The sequence below is a fragment of the Falco punctatus genome, assembly GCF_963210335.1.
Source record: "Falco punctatus genome assembly, chromosome: 9".
Lineage (NCBI taxonomy): Eukaryota > Metazoa > Chordata > Aves > Falconiformes > Falconidae > Falco > Falco punctatus.
In genome coordinates this window covers 39,243,184-39,265,481 of record NC_137589.1, presented here as the reverse complement: position 1 = coordinate 39,265,481, position 22,298 = coordinate 39,243,184, and the positions used below count along the sequence as shown (strand labels likewise).

Here is a 22,298-nt window from a genome sequence, read left to right as displayed (position 1 = left end):
TGGCTTCTGTCCAGAAAAGAACTGTTCTTATTTACTGTGTAATGAATTGACTTCTGAAAGAAAGAGGGGATAATATGGCATTGGGAAAGAAAACCAGAATGAATGCAAGTCAGTTCCAATTCTGCAGACTTCTTTGCAAGTGTTTTTTTTCCAACTATTAAAGCACACTGAAAGCGTGCTGCCTTCTGTTGCACACAGTACACTTTTCCACGGAGGACTACAGAATTTTCACTGGTTTATTAGTGATGTTGTGTGTGTGTCCTTCTTCAGCAGAATACTGACAGGGAGAGAGTAAATTCAGTTTACACTATGGTACCATTTCTATGCATATCTGAACCTCTGGGAAAGGAAATCAAGGTCAATAGCATAAACCCCTCATAAAGAGGGGGTCAGAGAATTAAACTAGCAACCGAGTTAATGGTTAAACAGGCCTGAAAAGTATTTGTGGCTCAAAAAGCATGGCTGCTGGAGTTTCCATCTTTGCAAAAGAAGAAAAGCACAGCAAAACTATGCTTGATGAAGTTTTGAGCTTAAAAGCTGGGTGTCATCAAAGGAATTTTCTGTTTCATGACGCTGTACTGCTGCTAGAATGTGAACAGAAACTTGCCATTTTCTCCCCCAAACCTCCTTCATGTTAAATGAATTCTAGCTGAAAGAAAGCCAATACCAATCTGAGCTGTAAGTTTTTACAGTCTCTGCTGATAACACTACCTTTAGAAGTCTGTTCAGCTATACTGAGGTTTTGTGTAAGAGTGATAGCATCCCTCCTCTACAATGTACCTGTTCCCACCTAATTACTAATAACTGTTTCTGATGCATCACATCTGTTTTGGTAAATGAATTTGACATGTTAGAGAAGCCTGCAAAGTCAGCGTTTCCCCCAGATAATTTCTGTGCTAATTTGCCAGATAAATCCAAGAATGGGACTCAGATTACATATCTGTGGATCCCCCATGACTCTGCTAAATTCTAAGTTCTAATTGCATGGACAAGGTACATGAAAACTGAAGGTATAGCAAAGATTCTCATCTCTTTGAAAATGTTACTTGTGAGCATTAGGTGTTAAAACTTGGCTCTTGTTTTTTATTAGTCCAAATAAAAATGTTTTGTTTTCCCTTCTTTAAACTTACTACTCATGCAGTCATTTAATTATTTCACAAATTTTGAAGTCAAGGTGTTTCTAAAGTCAGCCTTGAAATGGGTGGATGAAAAAAAGCAAGCAGCAAAGCTGGGCAAGTCTCTCAATTACTGCAAAAAAGTTGCAGGGGGGAAAGCATAATATTCTTTACCTGATTTCACCTCTGCCGTAAACTCTTGCCATTCCCTGTTAGAAAAACTTACAAAATATAAGAAGAAAGACTTAAAATGCTCTACAAGTTGAATAGCTATGCTATTTAATAAGCTGTGGTGTACCAAATGCAAAGTTCTGAGAAGAAAGATTATTTGTGATCATTGACACAGAAAAGATATTGTGGCATTTGCCAGTCCTTGCAAGTACCTGAAGACTAATGTTGATATGTCGCAAGTGCCTGAGGTTGTCTTGCTAGGCAGAAAGATTCAGGGCAAAGTGGAGGTGTCAGAAGAGGCCACAAGCTGTAGGTCTGGTCATATGCCAGACAGCACAGTCACAAATGCTGGGGACTGGAGTAGGAAAAAAAAGTTTGCCTTCAAAAAAACTGGATCTGATCCCACCCATTCTGTCCCTTTTTACTGGATGAATGGCACATTGTGAACCTTACCTTGACTCTGGAATTTTGAGTGCCTGATTTCAAATTTCAGTGGCCACTCAGAAAGGACAATAATGCAAACACAAATGTAATACATCATTTTGCTTGAATGTAAAACCTGGGGTATTTTATTGCCTATGAGGCATTCCTTCTCTAGAGTTTAACTAGACAAGAATTCCTAAAGATATTTTATTCTAATTGTTCCACTTTACAGAAATCTATCCAAAAACTTGAAGTTTAATAGAAAATCTGGTGGAAAAAAACTTGGGAGTCAAGGGACATCACGAAGGATTTCAAGCTTTAACTTGCTATTGATTTGTAAGCCACAGATTTCTTAAATTTATTAGAGGACTTTTTGTTTGTCTAGGATACATTGCTCCAAATAACTTTGACAAAATCTAGCTTTAAATAGGCAAGATAGATTGTTCTCTGGGTATGCTTCTATATACACCATATATTATACTTAGTCATACTAGTGTCCTCACTAATATAATAAAAAACTTAGTTCTATCTTCTGTGACATGATCAGCTTTGTTCTTTTCTTAGCTTCTCTGAATGAGTACAACTCCACTGGGCATTACTGTATTACATGTTTATTTCTGGCAATGTGCGTGTTTTCCTGGTAAGCATTAGGTTTTAAAATACCTTGTTTAAATGGCTGTTACCATCTCCTAGCACTTAAGTATATAATTGTTTAAGTGATCGTAAGATCTTTTTTGTATCCTGGCTTAGTTGAGCTGATCATGGGTTTTTACCTCAGCATGAAGTTGTCCTTGGAAACTTCTTTTCTTCAATATATATAACAATAATCAGAACAGAGTTTACGGTTACAGTTAATTCTCTTGTTGCCTTTTGGTATACTGTGTACTTAGAAGGTTGGAGGAACATATAAAAGCAGTCCACCTTGCTGCCTTGGACCCTCCTCACACATAATCCCAGTCATCCCCAACAAAGGAACCAAGCTTCGGCAAAGCATCTCCTGGTGGTACAAAGAGGCAACGAAACCTGGTGTTTTTTCAGTGAGCATGGTGACCCCTGACAACCTGCAGTTTAATCAGTACGCAGACATTATGCCCTGTTCTGACACCTCCCTAGCATAGTAACACTGGGCTTGTTAGCATCTTCGAGCAAGTGCACGTAAAACCCATAAGCACATGAAAGTAGTCTGTGTTACTTAGTGATTTGGATACTTGCAGGATAAACTATCTTTAACAGAAATGCCTTCTTAAAATTGCAGGAGGGAGCTGGTAATGTTCCACTATTTCTTAACTAATGACAGTCTCAGCAGTAGAAATGCGGTGGTATGCCACAATGGAAATTGCAGATCCCTGATGATAATTAGCTTCCCTGTGCTCTGTTGTGCTGCAAGGCTGCAGATGACATTTAGATGATTCTTCAAGAGATATTAGTGGATAGGCAGTACATAACCGTCACGTTTCCCATGACTGATATCAGGTACTTAGGAAAAATGCTGCACTGAAAGTTTTGGTGGTGGTCACTACGACTAGAATAACATCTAAAGGGAATCCTTGCAGACTGTATTGTGTTACTATTACTTCACTGGTTAAGCCAAAAAGCAACTGAAATTTGACATTCTAAATTCACGAAACGGAAGAAAAGGGTTAATACTATGTGTTTCTCTGGGTAGGGAAAGAGGTTTGTGCTGCTAATTTGGTGTATTTAATAGATTCTTCATTGTTGCTGCCTTCTCTGGTTCCCTCTGTCCACTACCTTTACCTTAGAAGGGGTTTCCCTGAATCACAAATGCAGTTCTTTCATGTCTTGACCAACCATATCTTAAAATCTGTTTTAAATACACCAACTCCTTTGTCCTTACTAAAGTTCGTATTTCATGCTCTTCCTGGTTATTTATACACAGCCTGTCACAGGTAGCCATCATACTGTAGCCTTCATTTTACTAAGCATATTAAACTTTATCTCCTTCTGATGCACTGTCTATGCTTTGATCACTTAGATGCCCACTTAAAACTTAATTTCAGTCTTTCTTGAACTTGAGCTGATAAAGACTATACCCATATCAGCATATAAATCAAGGCATATAAGAATGCATTAATACTTTCCTGTGACAAATTCCTTGTTTGCCTCTTGGTGTCTGTCATATAGTGTGACTGAGCATCCTAATCTCTTCCCCTGCTGTCATTTGCAGCTGAACTCCAATTTGCCAAGAAAATTATTCATTTAAATGCATGACCTGGTACTTTTTAATTAAAAAAAAAATCTAGATCCAAATATTTCTTCTGGTTTAGATTATTCTCAGTATTGGTGACACCTGACAGTTTTGTCAGCAGGTATCATTAGCTTATTCCTGGCTTTTGTGCCTACTCAGTTAAGAAAAAAACTTGGAATTGATCCCAGACCAACTTAATAGAATTCTACAAATTCCCTACTCAACACAGCTTTTGTTCTTTCTGACAAGTTCTCTATCCTTGCTCATTCCTGCCTTCTGTAGTTCAACTAACTGTGGGTTCTTGTCAAGCCTTCTGTGGACATCCCAGTGGTTTATCCTGAATTCCTCATTTAGAATGTACACTCTATCAAACTGTCCCAGTATGTCCAGTGATTGAGCTCTGATAAACCATATGTTTGGTTGTAAGCCTTGAGAAGTTGAGATAAGACTAATTGTTCTATATTGTTAAGAATACAACCCTTTTATTTTGCTATCTGAAACTAGATACTTAAAAAAAAAAATCCTTGCTGCCAGAATTACAATTTCATTTGGTGATTATTTCCGTATACTTGGATCAAGGTCACTAACTCTGCTTTGTTAGTTGAGTCATTGAAGTTTCTTGGCAGAATACTTACTTAAGTCTGCTGCAAGGAGGAAGCAAGTGGTTTGGTGTGTGATTTTGTGATCCTGTGGACATATGCCATCTATATCTGAAATGCATGATTTTAATCCTAAGGATTAAAAAGTTGATGCTGAAAAACATTGGACATGCTGCTCTGTTAAGCAGTATAGCAAAACAACCTGCCGTTCTCCTTCTGTGCTTTGAGGAAGGGTGAAGTTCCTATTTTTAGTGTGGTTCCACACAACAGAACTAGAGACACTTGAGGCAACTTGGTTGTGAGGTTTGCATGAAGTCTTGATGTTTGGACTACAGCACGTGGAGCCGTAACATGACTCACTGGGTAGTGACTCCTCACTTGAGCAGCTAACCAAACACTTGGCTCTTCCTGAAAGTGAACTGAACTTGCTTTGCTCCTTGTGCACATGAAAGGTTAATTCAATAGCTAACTTCGAAGATCTGCATTTTAATTACTGCAGTCACAAGGCAGTGTAACAGGAAAAGTATTTTTAGTACATAATTTAGACTTGGATCACTGCAGTATCCTCTTGGTTTGTTATACTTTGACCTATGGTTCAAAGCTGACCAGATCTTATTGCTTACAACAAACTGTGGGAAAGTTGTTTTTTTGTTGTTTTTTTTTTCTTAATTGTATCGCCTGAAACAGAACGTGAAAAGTAACGCTTCATATTATTTGAGTGGGAAATAATGTTCCAACAAGGATACGCAGCACAGAGAAGCAGCAATGAGTGAGCTACATCACCAACACTAAATTACTGGGGGTGGGGGGAAGAAGTTTTGTTTCGGCTCTATTACATTCTGTGTATTATATATTAAGTTCAGGACTCAGTTAGCATGACTATGTAGTTAAGAGCCAAGTCCCTCCAGACCAGAATTCTGTCCAGTATCACGTCTTAGCAGAAGATGCAAGGGTATTACAAAAAAAAAAAAAGAGGAGCAAGAGTTTGTCTCCCAACCTCACTAAAGTTGAATTTTTGTTTAGTGAGCAGTTGCTTTGACTCTGCATGGGGTTTTAGAAGCTTTTCTAATGTGCTGGCTCTAGCTATAGTAACAAGCCAAGGGATTTCCTCAAATATAGGGTGTGAAATTAGAAGACCACAATGGTTCCACTCCATGCTTTAAAACAGTCATGCTAGATATTCTTGTGAACATGCAATGCATTTAACAGATTCTTCAGACATACACTGTTTTGATAAAATGTTTTCTCTTGTTCTTTTCCCACTTGCTTGTGAAATGAAATTGTTCCTTTCCTGAAGAGCTCAAATGCAAACAGCCCACTAAATGGAAGCGATAAGGAATTGTATATTTAATAAATTTACTTGGTTCCCATGGAAGCAGGGATTTAAATATATACGCCTCCTGAAAGAAATTTGCTTAACAGAGGTGAAATAAAGTAGACATACATTTGGAGTGTCAGCTGAAGAATGCTGTGAGGACTAAATTCTTAAAGCCACTCCTGACATGTTCTGGCCAAACAAGGAAGAATAAGCTTGATTTTGCTGAAGACAGGTCGTTTATTGAGATTCTTTATGTCGCTTTAGGTGCTTTTAATTTGAAGCGGGCAAGCATGGTAAATTATTACCCACCCATTTTCTGCTGCCTGCACTCAATGCTGCTTTACAGACACATAGAACAGTGGCTGTTGTTTCATCTAGAGCTTGAGTGCTGGGTTACAGGGGAAAAAAGTGCTTGCATTTCAATGGTCTCTGAAGTGCTAACATGTTTAACATAAAAAATTAGGATGCCAATTTGAATAATCTTAGATGGTGCATAATATCACAGATGGATCCTTCATAAATTTTATCTTGCTGGTCTGAATCTCTTATGAATAACCACCATGTAAAGGAAGGACTATGTGTATGTGGTGTCTAAGTATAATATGAATAAACATTACAATAGACAAAACCAAAACACTAAGTGCACTTCCCACAATTGCATACAAATAACTATGATTAAGATTTCTTTCTAGAGAAAGGTACGTAGTAGTCAGGACAGTCTTACTTTCATGCCGTCTTGGACCTAGAGCCTCCAGCTCCACTGAAGTCTTTTACGTCCTTTTTGCGCTACACACTGCTCTGGCGACCTAATGGACTTGGCTGACTACCTGCCACGTACTGCGTGATGACCTTCATCTAAAGACCCTGGGTAACAGCCTTGATTTAGAGCTACATGCATTAGGGTGCATCAGCTCCATTGCACTGGGGGCGTAGGGGAACTCCAGTGTGGACTTCTCTCTCCCTTCCTTTCCCAGGTGGGCAGCTAAGGACTCCAGTGGGATGGCAACTACAGTCTCTGGTGGGATGGTGGCCAAGGACTCCGGTGGGATGGCAATTACAGACTGCCATGGGATGGTGGCTGAGGACTCCAGTGGGATGGCAGCTGAGGGCCCCCGTGGGACGGCAATGAGAGACTCTGGCGGGATGGTGGGTAAGGACTAGGACTCCCTTGGGATGGCAGCTACGGACACGCGCGGGCCGGCACCACCTGGCGCCTCCCGTGTGGATTGCCGCCCCTGACAGATCGCCAGCTGGCGGGTCGCTCTGTTTCGGTGGCCCTTGGCGGCCCTGAACTTACCTCTCAGCCGTTTCGCAGGAGAGCCGGGCACACTGCAGCTTTCCTTCAGCGAGCCGGGACAACCCTGCACAGAGAGGAGCGGGGCCGGGGTTAGCAGGGGGGCGCCTCCGGGAGCCTCTGCCCGGCCGCCTCGGCCCCGCCGGCCTCAGGCGCGGGGCCCTGCCCGCGGGGAGCGGGGCCGTGGGCCGGGCCGGGGCGGGCTCGGTGCCGGGGGCGGGGCGGGTGCCGCCCGGCCGCACAGCCTCCATTTTGCGGTGCAGCTGCGGGAGAGAGGCCGGAGGCTCCGCAGGTTTTCCGCAGGTGAGGCAGCCGGGCGGGGGCGAGGGCAGGAGCCGGCCCGCCGCCACTCGCGCGTCCGTCGCCTCAGCCTCAGCCCGCCGCCCCGCCACCTCCCCCCCCGCCGCCACGGCCCGGGGCAGAGCGTCCGGGACAGGGCTCCCGGGGCTGCGGCCCCCGCCCGGGGCTCGGCAGGTGTCCGACCGAGGGAGGTGCCGGCCCGCCCCGCAGTGCCGCACCCCCCGGCCGGGGGCCTGCCCTCCCGGTGCGGAGCGGGGGCGAGGTCCCGATCGCCTCGGGAGGAATACCTGGCTCTGCCGGTGCTGGCGGCCGAGGGAGCGCGGGGGGGCGACACAGGGCGGGGCGGCGGGCGGTGGCGGCCCCGCCGGGGCCCTTTAAGGGCTGCGGGGGCGGCCTCGGCGGGGGGCGCAGGTGTGGGCGGGCTGGACCGGGCGGGGCCGGGCCTCCCCCACCCACCGTGTGAGGGGCCGGGCCGGGGGTCCCCGCGGGGTTCCCCGCGGTTGGCTGCCCCGCGCCCCCGTGCAGTGCGCCCCCGCTGTTACACTGTCGGAGCTACATCTACCCCCAACCCCACCCCCCAGAAAAAGCCCCCCCGAGGCTGCGTGTGGGCCCGCAGCGTTGCGCGCGGTGTTGCGGCCCTCGCGCCCTCAGGGGAGCGGCCCGCGGCGGGGCCCGCTGCACGCGCGGTAACAGCGGCGCTGCGCGGCGGGCGGCTCGCGCCGGGGGCGGGCGGGGCCGCGCGGGGGGGACCGGCAGCTGCTGCGCATCGCCTGCGGGGCGGTGCGGGGAGGGCGGCCTCCCTGCCTGCCTGCCTGCCTCCCTCCCTGCCTGCCGAGGGGTGCGCACCAGCCCCAGAACGGCGGGGGCACGCCTGGCGCTGCAGCCAGAGGCGAGCCCACCATCCCCAGTTAGCATCACGGCCATCTAGTTAGAAAAGACCTGACCTAATAGAAGCATCGGTCCTTTACTTGAGCCTTTATTGCTCCTAATATTATTTTTTTTTTACAAAGAAAAAAGGGGAAGAAAAATCAGCTATATAAGCAAATGCAAAGAAAACAATTTTTTTTTTTTTGTTTCTGTATTTCCAAAGAATGATAAATAGGAATCTAAGTGTTATCTAAGTGTTGTTAAGAAGGGGGGTGGTCAAATGAAATACCACCCTTCCCAGTGCCTTGGATCAGAAATGGAATCTTAGAAAAGGAACCAATACAACAAAAGTAAGGAAAGCATTAAACTCTTCACTGGTGCACGTTCATCGGAGGTTAATTTGCTAATCAATGACACCACACAGCCTTGATGGCTTGTTGCTTGAAAATGCAGGGATACTCATGCCTTACAAAGGTTTTGGCCTGAATGTGTTTGCTTGTAGTTCAGAGATAAAACCAAACATTTAAATTTGTTCTAAATTAAGTATCTTACCAATAAGTCTAAAATTCTGTATATTTTAAGATGGTTAAAATATTGCTGGGTCCCATTTATTGTCCAAATTAAACTTTTTATAGCTGTTGAAACAGCTGAGTTGCTGTCACCCGCTGTTGATTTTGCATCATGAAAAACATAGCAAGTTGGAAGTGGAAGTGATACGGTGCACTTCAGCAAATTTTAGAGGCTTTACAATCCTGTCTTCTCAACGGTGTAACTTTAGTTGAATTACATGAAGCTGAAAAGCTGAAGAAGTTTCTACTTGTTTGTTTGGGTTTTTGTAATACTCCGTTTTGCTGACACAGTATTTTCCTCTTAAGCTGAAAGAGTGAAACTGAAATCAGAAGTGTTGCTGGTCATCTTGTTCCTGAAAGGAGTTACAATTAGTGTTAGAAGTCAGAAATACCAAAAGAATTGTGGTCCTGGAAGCCAAATTTAAAGTGCATTCAAGCAGCAGTTGGTAATATATACTGTATGAGTACTGATTTAATGTGTTTCTTCTTAGGGAAATAAATAGCCATTGGCAGTGTTTGTGATTAAAGCATAGACTTACAAATACACCTCATGTTGTTCTTCCCCCTTCATATATTTGGAAGTGCAATCCAAGTTATTATCAGCGTGAGGCTGCATGGCTGTGCTTCTCTGTGAGGTGGTTTTGCTCTTATTTGAACTAACCTACACAAAATTTTAACGTTTTCCACATTAAGTCTCAAATGTTTAATTCTGTGACCACCTACTGCCTTAGTGATCCAGCTCTGTAAGAATTCTGCTTTCAGATCCGTTTGGTTTGGCCAGTGACTACCTAGAAATTTGAATAATCATTTGCTGTATTGTGTTAATTTTTTTATTTCCCATGTCCTTTGTACAGCTGAGGTGCATACTGCCTTAGACACATGCCAAGAGGAGCTCCCAGGCCCTGATCAGGGGATCTGGCAGGCTAGTGTTAACATTTTTTAGCATTAGCTTTTTTTTTTCCTGCCATTAAATGTTCCGTAACCTGGCTAATGGCCTCAAAACTCCCTGCCCAACAGGTTGGCAACATGATCTCTGTCCTGTTCTGCTCCTACTCCCCAAGCCCCTCTATTAAAAACGGGACTAAAATAAACAGTTACAGGCAGGAAACAGAATGATGTAATGCTGGGTGATCGCCTGTTTCCGTCAAATTACCATTTTACACAGGATAGATCGGGTGCTGCTCTCCCTGCAGGAGCTGCCCCTGTGAGCGGAGTGCAGGGCGATGGGAGGCAGGTGCTTGGTGTGGGATGGGGGCTCTGCTCTATCCTGACCCTTCTGTTTCTGCTCTGGCAAAGGGCTCAGCCCCCTCCTGTCGGCATCTCGCAGTGTATCCTGTATTGCCAAGTTCTTTTTGGAGGTTCAGGCCTCTTACCGTGTTGTGTCTATCTGACCCTAAGGAAGACTGGTAGTTAATTACAAAATTGAAGATGCTTCCCTTCTGAATCCTGCTTGCTGTGGTCATGTGTATGGAAAAAAAGGTTTTGTAAGCTTAATAGCTGACAAGCACTTCTGAGTAATTCTAAACCTACTAAACATATTGTCCAAGTGATTTAACAGGTAATTAGCAGGCACATTAACTACTACAAACTCATATGTAATGCGTCGACAGTGAAAATACCTTGGTGTTTTTTTTTTTTTCCACCCCCAGAATGTCATACCCGGGTTATCCCCCTTCTGGCGGCTACCCTGCTTTCCCTGGTTACCCTGTAAGTATGGCTCTCCAATGTGTTGCATTCCTGATGTATTTATACTCTGTGAATACCCCTTCTTACTACGCTCTGTGTGTGTGTGTGTGTAAATAGTAGCTGTCAGTTCATATACAGTATTCTCTAGAGATTATGGTCTTTGTTTTCATCTATATATCCCTGAGGATGACTTTAAAGTTGTTTCCTAAGAATTCCAAGAAGGAAGTTTAAGATATTTTTTTTCAAATGTTGCCTGTTGTTCCAGAAAGATTTTTGATTGATTGTTCTTGTTTCAGTTTATCTTTTCCTTGTGAGTTTGTGTTTCGGTTTTTTTATTGTATAGATAACTATCTCAGCAAATGATTTTTTTAAAGTATCAGTAGTTCTTACATAAATGAGGGTCTTTACATACAGGGTCAGAGGTAATCTCTGAACCAGTGTCTACCAAATATCCTGTGTACCCATATCCCAGGATTTAGAGATGCTGAACAAACTCCAGTGGCCGTTACCGTCAGGAGGAGCTTGGAATGCTTTTCTCAAGTAGCCCAGCTTTCATACGACACCAAGTAAATATTTTTCTGAGGACACTGTATATTGACTTTGACCCCCTATCCTTCAGCTGCAGGACTTTGTTCCACCTTCAGCTCATGACTGAACAGACTAAAAATTCCAATGAAATGTAATGGAAAGCTGGAATGTATCGGGTGTGGCTGGTAACTGCAGTCTTTTCAATTTGAAAATGCCTGCATCGTTTTCAGAGCTAGATGCAACTGTGTGCTTTTATTAGTATGGCACTGATCATGCTGTAATTGTGAGAATTTTATATGGTCCATGTTTTATGTGGTACAGAACTAGATTTAAGCTCAGCCTGGATTCCATTAAGATACTGAAAAGCTATAAAGATATACATATAAATACATGCAATAAATTATCTGATTATTTTGCTTTACAGTTTACCCTTACTCCGTCTCAAACCAGACTTCCTGGAGAATTTCTTTTCTCCCCTCAAGGTTCTGCTGAACCCTCATGATCGTAGCTGTAATTTATTTTTAACTACATCTGAAAATATTCCTTTTCCTTAGCTAGAATCTAAACTATAGCCAACTTCAATGGATTAATTTTGAGTAGTTATCAACAGTTCTGGGTTTCCTAGTCTCATTCATGACACCCAAAGTGATAACCAATGCAAAGAAACCCAACATGAAATGAATTTCTTCTGCAATTAGTGATAGTTAATCTGAGCTGGGATTTTCAGGATTCTGATTGTGGATTTGTAATTCTAAATTCCATTAAAAACTTTTTGCTGAGTCTGGCAGAGGAAGGTTAGACTGTACCGCTGTCTACATAGCTTGGGCACAGTAATCTGGGGTAGAAATCTTGGGGCAGCCAAACCCAAGGGGAATGTCTGAGCTGGACTTTACTGCTTTGCAGTTTATTTCTGTTTTCTGTGCTCAAGAATGAATATGTACTGTATGTAATATGTGAACCATGTTTCTAAAGTTAGTTGGTAAAGATGCTTCGCAGCAAGTGAGTAATGAGTCCATCCATTATGCTTCATTATGAAGCTGATTTTAAACACCTGATTTTTAGGATCAAGTATGTGTGACACTTAACTTGGAGGGGTTTCCCTTGGAGATCCTGGTCGATCAAGTAAATATTTCTAATGTACGTTAATGCTAATAGCAACCTTTGTGGTATGACTGGTAAACCATACACGTAGCAAAACAAAGGCATATAGGTGTTTGACTTGTTCTTTTTATTTATAACCTGTAATAGGTGTTCAGTCTGACTCAGTGGTCCAGACTTAGTCATTGAACATCTACGCTTTATAACCTGGAACACAAAGGAAATGGAAAAAAACCCCAACACCTCTTATAAGTTCTTACCATGTAACATTTGAAAACACTGGTTGTGCAAGAGAGGCAGAAGTTTCAAAGATAGTAAGCTCTTAAAAGTCCTATAAAAACAGGAGTTGAGCTCCTAATGATTCGCAGAGAGCAAGCCCAAATGAGCTCTCCCCTTGCTTGTGCAGGATAGCAGTAGCAGCTTTCCAGTAAAGGACCAGGGCTCCTGGGGCTGACAAGTCGAGTGTCGCCCAGCATCACGTGTCCCCAGGGAGGAAGGCTAATGACATGCCATTAGACATGCCAGGCTTTTGCAAAAGCAAAGCCAGCAGGTCAAGGGAAATGATTATTCCTCTGTGCTCACTGCTCACAAGGCCACACCTGGAGTACCCTGTGTCGTTGTGGCCTCCCAGTACACCAATACATGGACAAACAGGAGCGTATCCAGGGAGGTCTGCCTGCCTGGAGGAGAGGAGGCTAAGTCTTCTGCTGCGTAAGAAGGAGTGATAAAGACATTGGAGCCAGACCCTTGTCAGAGGTACACAGTGGCAGCTGGCAACAACCAGAGGTGCTAATTTTAATGTGATTTGAGGAAAACATTTTTCACCATCAGAGTTGTCAGACCATGGAGCAGAGGCCAGAGAGGCTATGGATTTGCTGTTCCTTGGAGATTCTGAAAATCTGACAAGGCCTTGCACTGACCTCATCTAACTCCAAAGCTGGCCCTCCTTTGAAGGTGGATGGGATCAGAGGCCGTCCAGAGTGTCTTCCACCCTGCAGCACTCCCTGACTCTGTATCAGCATCAGAAAACCTGACCAGAAGGCCCCCATCGAAGCTTCAGGAATTCTGCTGCTGCCACTTCAAGTGCTGAATCTAATTATATAATTTAGGCTATTATAGACATGGACATTTTGGTAGCTTGAGGGTTTCTACCCTAACGTCCTGTTAGCAGGCGTACAGACATCCTGCTTTTGTGTTTCAGCCGACAGGACAAGAGCCTGTCTATCCGCCAGCTGGTCAATATTCCTATCCCGCTGTTCCTGGAGGATACCCTCCAGCAGGAGGAGGGACCTATCCTGCAGCACCACCAAGTGCTGGGTATCCAGGGGCAGCAGGATGTCCTGCCCCAGGGGGATACCCTGCCCCGGGGGGCTACCCTGGAGCTCCCCAGGCTGGAGGAATGCCACCTTATCCTGGAGGTAAGATCCTTGGCTTAGAGTAGCCCTCGGGAGTGATTTCTGGTGTTGGCATTCCCTGTGCTTGGCAGCAGCGGTAAAGAAAAGCAGCTTTGTTCGGCGATGAGCGCAGGCGGCTGGGCAGGTCGCTGCCTAGCAGTGCGTACCTGCGTGCTGACAGCAGGGCCGGCACGGTTTTGGGCCACTGCACAGACACAGAGAAATTAATCTCTTGCATAGCTCTGCTCAATAACCTGGCTCGTGCTGTGTCAGAAGTCAAGTACAAAACGTTAAGTGCGCTAAACTCTTTATTCTCCTAGCTCCTACAGGCCCTGGCTTTGGCGTGCCTCCCGCGGGCCCCGGCTTTGGCGGCTATCCACAGCCGCCTGCCCAGAGCTATGCTGGAGGTGGACCCGCACAAATTCCAGGTGTGTCATATATGGGAAACTTGAAGCATCCACGGTTGCACCAAGAGATCCCAGGATAGGTAGTAACAAATTAGGCCCTTACCTTTGTTACTTCTAGCTGCTGAGGTTTGTATGCTGCACACCTCCTACCGCCTTTCTTGACAAGACCACTGAAGGGCTGACGAGAAGCATCTCTATGGGTGCTGCATCCAAAGGGGGTGGCTGTCACTGATAAATGGTCAGGATGTAGTGGTTTAGGTGCTTATCCTTCTTCAGACTGCAAGTACCTGATAAGAACTGTGAAATCCAGAGTCCACATTCAGTGAGTACCTAGCTGTTTTGGTAATCTCAAAGAAATGGATGCATTTCTCAGATCTGTGTGCTTGTGATGATCCCTGGCGTAGTGGGGCAAGTGGAAAGGAGAATGCGCACAGTCACTTAAAAATGCTGCGTTGTTTTTAATGCTTTGAGTGGTCAGTTACCATCAAGGAGATTTTTATCCTGGAATGTGTCCGTCATATTTGCAGAAGAGAACCCCCCCTTTTTTTTATGGTTGCTTTGTTAACTCTAGCAAGAACTAAGCTGCTGTTAAAATGATAATGATTGTACATATACATTACAGATAAAAATAAATTTCCAGTACAAAAAAAATGTAGTTGTAGCTTTTGTATTCACAGTGCTTTTCATCACAAAATGAGATTCCTTCAGTTCTTTTTGCACCAATGAATTCTTAATATTTATCATTTATATGCTAGTCATTTAAAAGCGTATAAAATTACTTTACAGGAGAGCACAGGACAGGCATTCTTCATTTGCCTGGGGTATCTTGGCTTTTCTCAAGGACAGCAGTGTTTAATAAGGAAAGATCCTTCCAGTTCCCACAGCACTGGTAAACTTAGTATTTTTAGAACTGCCTTGCTAGCGTATGTACCAGAATGCGTTTGTGCTTGCTTCTTCCCATCAGTCCCAAGGGCAGGAAGTTCAGTTACTGATCATGATAGGTATCATTACCTAGGAAACAGGTTTTGTGCAGTTGTAGGTCTGCAAATGGCTTTATTTTCAGATTAGATAGCATTTATGCCAATAAGAGGAGACCTAATTAATTCCTTTTATCTTGTTCTTTATTTTCAGTAGGGTATCCTGGTGGACAAGCACCATCACCAATGCCTGGTCTGGTATGTGCTGTATCCTCTTCTATAATCAATCTTATGTGGCTTCTGTAGTTTTAATGCTTTTACAACTGGTTACCAACAACTTACAACGTGTTCTGCATCGAGAGTTCCCAGGTACCCGAACAAAATCATACCTCTGTACCTGTGTGTGCTCGCTAATCAAGTACATCTTCATCCATACAATGGGGTAAAAGCATCACCTGGGCATTGGTGGGCCAAAACCCACAAAACTAAATGTCGCCCTGATTCTGTGTTGGAGAAAAAATACCAAACTGATGGACGACAACTTCTGAAGTAATGGTTCCGAAGTTGTGGGTTTAATTTGAATTCATCTTGTGCAGGATAGCTAGTTACAAATGACTCATTTATTTTCAGCCTGCAGCAGTGGCTCAGGGTACCCAGGGCACAATTCAGGCTGCTCCAAACTTTGATGATAGAAGGGACGCAGAAACCCTACGCAAAGCTATGAAGGGGTTTGGTAAGTAAGCAGTAGAAGCTTAACTTCCCATTGAGCTAATTTCTTAATGCCATTTTGTTATTTTCTTCAATTTTTATTTAACCAGACATTTTTTCTGCCCAAGCTTTTCAAACGTCACGTTTCCAAAATGACTTGCATGTTTTGACAGACCAAGTTACATAGAAAATGTGGTAGACTTAACGGTAGTCCTTTATTATGTAACTGCCCAAATGCAAGATTATAAAATGCATATTCTCAGATTATTATGAATTCTTACATGAAATTGCTCTTCTGTTTCCAAGGAACTGATGAGCAGGCTATCATAAATGTGGTTGCTAACCGCTCCAATGATCAAAGGCAAAAAATCAAGGCAGCTTTCAAGACTATGTATGGCAAGGTATGTTCACTAGTTCTTTGAATCAGTAAACAAACCCAAACCTTCAGCTGCTGCTTAAACTGCCCGACAGCAGTTTAGTCCTGGGGGAGCAGTTTGGCCATTTTTAAAATGCACTTCTTCTGGTCGTACTCCTTGTGAGCGGGGCACAGCTGGTATTGATCGCAGTGTTGTCCTGATACCTGGCAGAAGCAGGGGTGGTGGCTGGCCCTGGCCCTGACCGTACGGGAAGCTTCTCTGCTTTAGATGCCTGACAGAAAACAATCAGGCTGAAACTGTCCTTGTATTAGCGTCTGAAACGGCAGTTTTTTATGCACACAAATCAGTGCCGAAGTCTGGTTTTTCTTAAGAAACAAACTGAGACAGTGGTTGAGGATTGGTTAGTCAATGAAAGGCCGAGAGAATTTCATTTCCTCCCTCTGTCATTTTTGCAACTTAAAGGGAAATTTTATATTTGTGGCATTTTTCAAGACCTGACTAGGTCCTAATCAGTGAGGAGCTAATGGAGAAGAGCCGAGCTGTCAGTTTTGGACAAAGGGAAGTTCTTTGTAAGAAATAAAACAAAGCTTTACAGGAAAAACAGTGCAAAGGTAGAAATCTATCACAAATTCTAGCTTGATCTTTTTTCAGTGTATAATCTACGTGGCTAACACTCTCCAAAACCCTTTTTGTGATTATAATTGTACAGGATTTAATTAAAGATCTGAAGTCTGAGTTAAGTGGAAATGTGGAAGAATTGATTCTAGCACTCTTCATGCCTACCACCTACTACGATGCCTGGAGTTTACGTCATGCAATGAAGGTACAGTTTTCCTGTGAACAAAATAGTTTTAAACCATCGTAAAATGTTCATCTAAGAAAAAAAAGAATACCTGATTCACCTGCCTCGTTGAAAAATGCTGTAGCGGCAAAACAAGCTTCGGACTGTGGGGCTTAAAACTCTTTTCTGCTGCATCCCCCAGTTCCAGGCAATTTCTGCAGGATTAGCAACTCAGAGCAGCTGTCCATCCAGCAGAGGGTGAAATGCTGCAGGACAGAACTCTGTTCTCTGACGCTTCCGCCATGATTTTTGCTAAAACTTAGAAAGGGCCAGGGTGCCGTTAAAACTGTAACCACTGTTTAAATTGAAGGTACGTACCTCTCCTTACTAGGACAAACCATTGTTACGGGAAGAGCTTTTTGGACTATCCCATTTTTTTCCTGAAAGGACAACAATGAAAAAATACTTTCATGAGGTTAGATGATGCAGGTATCTGTGCAAGTATTAAGACTGCATTAGAGATTAGGTGAGCTGGTTGGTTTAAACTTTTTAACTTGGGTAAACTGGCACATCTGGTTTGCCAGAATTTCTTGCTTGTTTGAGCTGCAGCAGCGAGCAGGCACCGGCTACTGGAAACAAGACACTCGACCCACGTATGTATGCAGACCTTCTACAGAAGACCATCTTAAACGAAGATCTGCCTTTAGTGGAGGCAATAGCCACACTTGACTAGTTAAAAAAAAAGTTACAATACAATGTGACATTGGAGTGGGTCTGTGTGAAGCTTCTGTCTAATCCTTGCCTGAATAGAGATGGCCATGCCAGTAGGATCTCATTGTACACAGAGCTCACAGTGAATTTTTTTTGGGGGGAGAAGGAAGCGTCTATAAAAAGTTCCTGCTGGTGCTCCATGTCGAGGAGGTGGCCACATTTGGAACAGGGATCACGCTAGTCCACTAACCAAACCAGAATGTGTGTGTCGCGTTGGCTTTAATGATTACCGTAAGGCTCTGCCTGCCTCCAGTATGTTTCCAGGTTAAAGTTGCCAAGGAATTACCTTCCTAAACCATTTTCTGGATAATTTTGCCTGATGTCACTGTTATGGATGCATAATTTTGGGGTATTTTTTTGAACTGGTGCAGAATTGTATGTTTGAGTATATACAAGACTTGGCGCTTTCACACTGCCAGGGTACTCTTCTCACAATGTAGATCTGTATTGTTTCGCAGTAACAGATGACTGCTTAATTTCACAGCTGAAGAACACTGAATAGGTAGTGCTTTGTAGTTATGCCCTCTTTTCCTTTGCCTACAGGGAGCAGGCACTCAGGAGAAAGTGCTGATTGAGATCCTCTGCACAAGGACAAACCAGGAAATACGAGAAATAGTGAAATGCTATAAATCAGAATTTGGGAGGGACATCGAACAAGACATCAGAGCAGACACTTCAGGACACTTTGAACGATTACTTGTATCTATGTGCCAAGTGAGCTTTAGGGTTTTTTTGATTATTTTTTGTAAGGTAATGGCGTACAGTCTGACTTTGATGCGTGTAGTCATAATGGCTCCATAAATAGCCTGTCTATGCTTAGCAAGAGCCAGATTTTTAAGAAATTAGCCCTGGGCCATTAATTTATTCCCTAATGACAAGATAAGACACTTCAGTCCCTCCTCAAGGAAGAGATACTTCCTATCTACAAATCTATGATGAATTGTGTGACCTAGTTTAGCACCCTACATTTATCTCAGAACTTGTGTGTAAGGACTTTATTGTGCAGATGTGATCAAGTGGTACGATAAAGCAGGGCTCCATGCTGCTGTTAAAGCAAGATGCTTTTTATTTTTTGCATACATTAAAATAATTGGGGTGAATCTGGTAGGATAACCTTTGTGGTAGGTAGAACACCTGTGAGAATCCCTGTGAACAAGCCAAGCGGTACCACAGGGCAAAACTTCCCTCCCAAGTTACCCACAGCCTCCCCTCCCCTCACAGAACAGGATTAGGGAGGTGCCGCTGTTGAACTGGATGAACACTGGAGCTTGCTTACCCCATATCATTTACTAGGGATCTTTCCCTGTTGCAGAACAGTAACTTGCCATTCTCCACGTTTAGGAAGAAACACGTACGAATGCAGCTTCCCCCCTTTCTCCCCTCAATCTGCCTATTTGCTGTGCAAACTTCTGGGACGCTTCCCTCTCTCGTTTACCTCTACCTTTGTGAGAGTTCAGCTACAACTATTTGGATTAAAAAGTCAAAATCCACAAGAAAGCAAACCTTCGGAAGCTCATGCTGCTAACTTTTATTTTGATAAATGCAGCAGTTTACAGTAACTGACAACCACATCATTAAATATTATCTTAACCACTACAGATACAACAGTATTTGAGAGCACATAATGCAGCCTGCTCAGCCAGTATATTTAGCAGTATCCGTCCATGCACTGGGCAGCAAAAAAAACCCCTAACAACTGAACCCAAAGCACATACAATGTCACATAAGCCCTACTGACATATTACAACTACGGTAAGTGCTTTCTGGAGACATTCTTACATGAAATTAGCGAATTCTAAATAAAATAGAAGACCTGAGATATTTCAGGTGTGCATATTCAGTAAGATATTTCATGAGTTCGTTTGGGAAGATTCTTTGCAACTTGAAGCCTAGAAACAAATTGAGAGAAAGCTTATGTTATTAAGTAAAATGGAGAATTAAGTACAGTACTTAATTAGAACTGTGAGGTGGTATGTAGGGGTGCAGTTATCTGAGTCAGTATATCTACAGTTCAAAGCATCCCCACAGCTGGGGTTCTGGACCACTTTGGTGTTTGTGGCCTGTAAGAAATACTAAACCAAAGAGGAGTTTCAAAGCAGTGTAATGTATTTCAAACTGGTGTTACTCCTGCTTCAGGCTTCGAAGATACATGCTTGGGGTCTACACTGCAGGCAGTTAAAGCATAGTCTTCTCTCTAATCTCATTTGACGTGTGTTGTCTTTTGCTTCTAGGGTAATCGGGATGAGACTCAAACTGTGGATTATCAAAAAGCTCAGGAAGATGCTCAGCGTCTGTACCAAGCAGGGGAAGGAAAACTTGGGACTGACGAATCTTGTTTCAATATGGTTCTGGCAAGCAGAAGCTTTCCCCAACTGAAAGCAACAGTTGAGGCATACTCCAGGGTAGGAGTTCTTACACTGACTAAGCTCATTTGAAATCAGTGATTTTCAATTAAGATTCTAGTTGTTGTTACATTTCATTATTCATATATTCATATTCATAATTAATCTCATTTATTTTGTAGATTGCTAATCGTGATTTATTAAGCAGCATTGACCGAGAGTTTTCTGGAAACGTGGAACGTGGTTTGAAAACTATTTGTAAGTGATATGTACTTCCCTCCCCTTATCCCTTGGGAATTAAACCTTCTAAACGTAACTGAAGAAGAATCCAATCCAACACTGGCCATACGGCAAACAAACACACAATCTGAAACTCTGCTAGCACAAAAGTAACTTCAATTATTCAGATTATTCACTTTACACTTAATTGGAGAACATAAGCATCCACCCTGAAGTCAGTTTGAAACAAGAGAAGGCTACCCAGATGGCTGGTGGCTTTCTGGGAAGGCAGGCAGCCACACACAAGGGGGGTCGCTGGGTACTGCTGTAGCTGCATGTTTCGGAGCTCTGCAGAGTGGTGCGAGTCCCAGCGCAACGGAGCCGTCAGCGGCTGCGCGGCACCTCAGCAGGGGCAGCTGAGCCACCCCCGGTGAGCCCAGAACCATGAACATGAACCTGTGTCAGGCACAGTTCCCTTCCCGCTCCTTCCCCCGAAGAGCTCAGCATTTGCTGTGGGGAACTTCAGCAAAACCCAAGGCCTGTTGTGAATTCACCTTTTCCTGCTGGCTTGCTACAGTAAAGCAGTTCAAAGTAGCACAGTTTGCTGACGGTGAGAATCAGAATCAGATCTACTAGTAAGTCTGCAGACACCAGCCCTGCCGGTGCTTACCAAACTGACAGCATTTCTGTAGCTGTAACAGCTAAGCAGAAACTTCCCACTTATTCTGCTCAAGAGTTTTCCAGGAAAAGTTCAACTCTAAGAATCATGTAAAAGAACAAAGGCTCGTCACCGAGACTGAACAGTCTAACTCAGACAAGATCATTCTCTAACCACTAAGTGAGAACATTTTACGGTTGTACTTTTCTTAATGAGATTCTAGCAAAGAACACAAGTAAAATACCTTGTATCCCAGTACCAAGCTGTCCAAGGGGAATAACTTTTTAAATTACCTGTTTGTGAATTTAAGTCACGTGAATGATTAACTCATTTGGTCAGCTCGAAAATAAGCTGAGCACGACAGAATGGTTCCTGTAATCCACAGTAACCACATCTTCAGTGCCTCCCTCTAGCGAAAACCCCAAACCGATCCTGCCAGGTACCACTATACAGCATACAATACCGGAACTAATCCTAAAAATGTGCTTTATTGCAGTGCAATGTGCTTTAAATCGCCCAGCCTTTTTTGCAGAAAGACTTTACTATTCTATGAAAGGAGCTGGCACAGATGATTCTACCCTCATCAGAATCATAGTCACTCGGAGTGAGGTACGGAACTCTCTCCTCTGTAAGTGTCCCTTGTAGCAGAAAGCTAGCTCCTCGCACTGGCTGGTCCCCTCGTCCCCTCGCAGCTGCAGAAATCACCTATTGCAAGGAGGCTTTTGGGGGGTTCAGACTCAGATGAACGTGGTAATTTGTTCTAAAGCCAGCTTTTATATAGTAATTGCATTACCTCTGGCTAAGGGAGTAACAGTGCTTGTCTTCCTTCTGACCAGGGCTGCCTGTCCACGCACGCCCGAGGGGTCAGCTGGCAGTCAGGGCAGTCCAGTCTCACAAAGCAGGGACCAGCCACTGGACTCCGCTTCGGGGCTGCTGCCCCGTCCTCCGGAGTCCCAGCTGGCTGCGTGGTGCGGAGCCCGTGGGGGAGGAGATGCGGGGTGCCTGGGGGCTGAGGTCACATGCCCTGTTCAAGTTTTGTGCTTTTGTCTTTCCCTTTGCATAGATTGACCTTGTGCAAATTAAACAGATGTTCACGCAAATGTACCAGAAGACTCTGGCTACTATGATAGCAAGCGACACAAGCGGCGATTACCGGCGCTTGCTGCTGGCTATTGTTGGTCAATAGAAGAAGATTCTCTGCGTCTTTTTGGTGGTTTTTTTTTAAAACAAACTAAAGGACATGTAACATGCTTTATGCAGACACTGACCATCCGTATGTGTAAAAGAATAATTTTAAACTTTGTATAATCAAATATGCCTTCTTGGTGATTCAGTAAGCTTGCTGCACTTGCAACTGCCTTAATTTACAACACATAATATTCTTTATTGTATAATAAAAGATATATCTTGTCTATTAACACCTAAGCCTCAGTCCTTTTGACCCAGACTCCCCCATGATTTAACTTTTGTCTCAGCCAAACCTCCAGCACTCAAGTTTCTTGAAACACCTGAACTTAATGGCTGAAAAAACTGCAATGAAAAAAGCCAGT

The 22,298-nt window shown here is 43.7% G+C and overlaps 2 protein-coding genes across 3 annotated transcripts in view; one reads left to right on the top strand and one right to left on the bottom strand.

Annotated features, from left to right (window-relative positions):
* Window positions 1-7,317: 7,317 nt before the first annotated feature.
* ANXA7 (annexin A7) lies at window positions 7,318-22,166 on the top strand. 2 transcript variants are annotated; one of them, XM_080401245.1, is made up of 13 exons: window positions 7,318-7,429; window positions 10,512-10,569; window positions 13,376-13,592; window positions 13,889-13,996; window positions 15,110-15,150; window positions 15,523-15,625; window positions 15,907-16,001; window positions 16,687-16,800; window positions 18,073-18,243; window positions 19,761-19,931; window positions 20,054-20,129; window positions 21,245-21,357; window positions 21,812-22,166. In XM_080401245.1, the coding sequence occupies exons 2-13, from the start codon at window positions 10,513-10,515 to the stop codon at window positions 21,932-21,934; spliced, it is 1,389 nt and encodes a 462-aa protein (XP_080257371.1). In that variant the 5' UTR covers window positions 7,318-7,429; window position 10,512; the 3' UTR covers window positions 21,935-22,166. The 2 variants fall into 2 exon arrangements, with proteins under 2 accessions (XP_080257371.1, XP_080257370.1); XM_080401244.1 differs by having other exon boundaries at window positions 15,107-15,150.
* The window catches only part of PPP3CB (protein phosphatase 3 catalytic subunit beta), a 48,930-nt gene continuing 45,669 nt past the window's right edge, over window positions 19,038-22,298 (bottom strand). Inside the window, exon 16 of the transcript XR_013930322.1 lies at window positions 19,038-19,418. The gene's annotated coding sequence lies outside the window, so the exon portion shown is untranslated. The remainder of the gene's footprint in view (window positions 19,419-22,298) is intronic.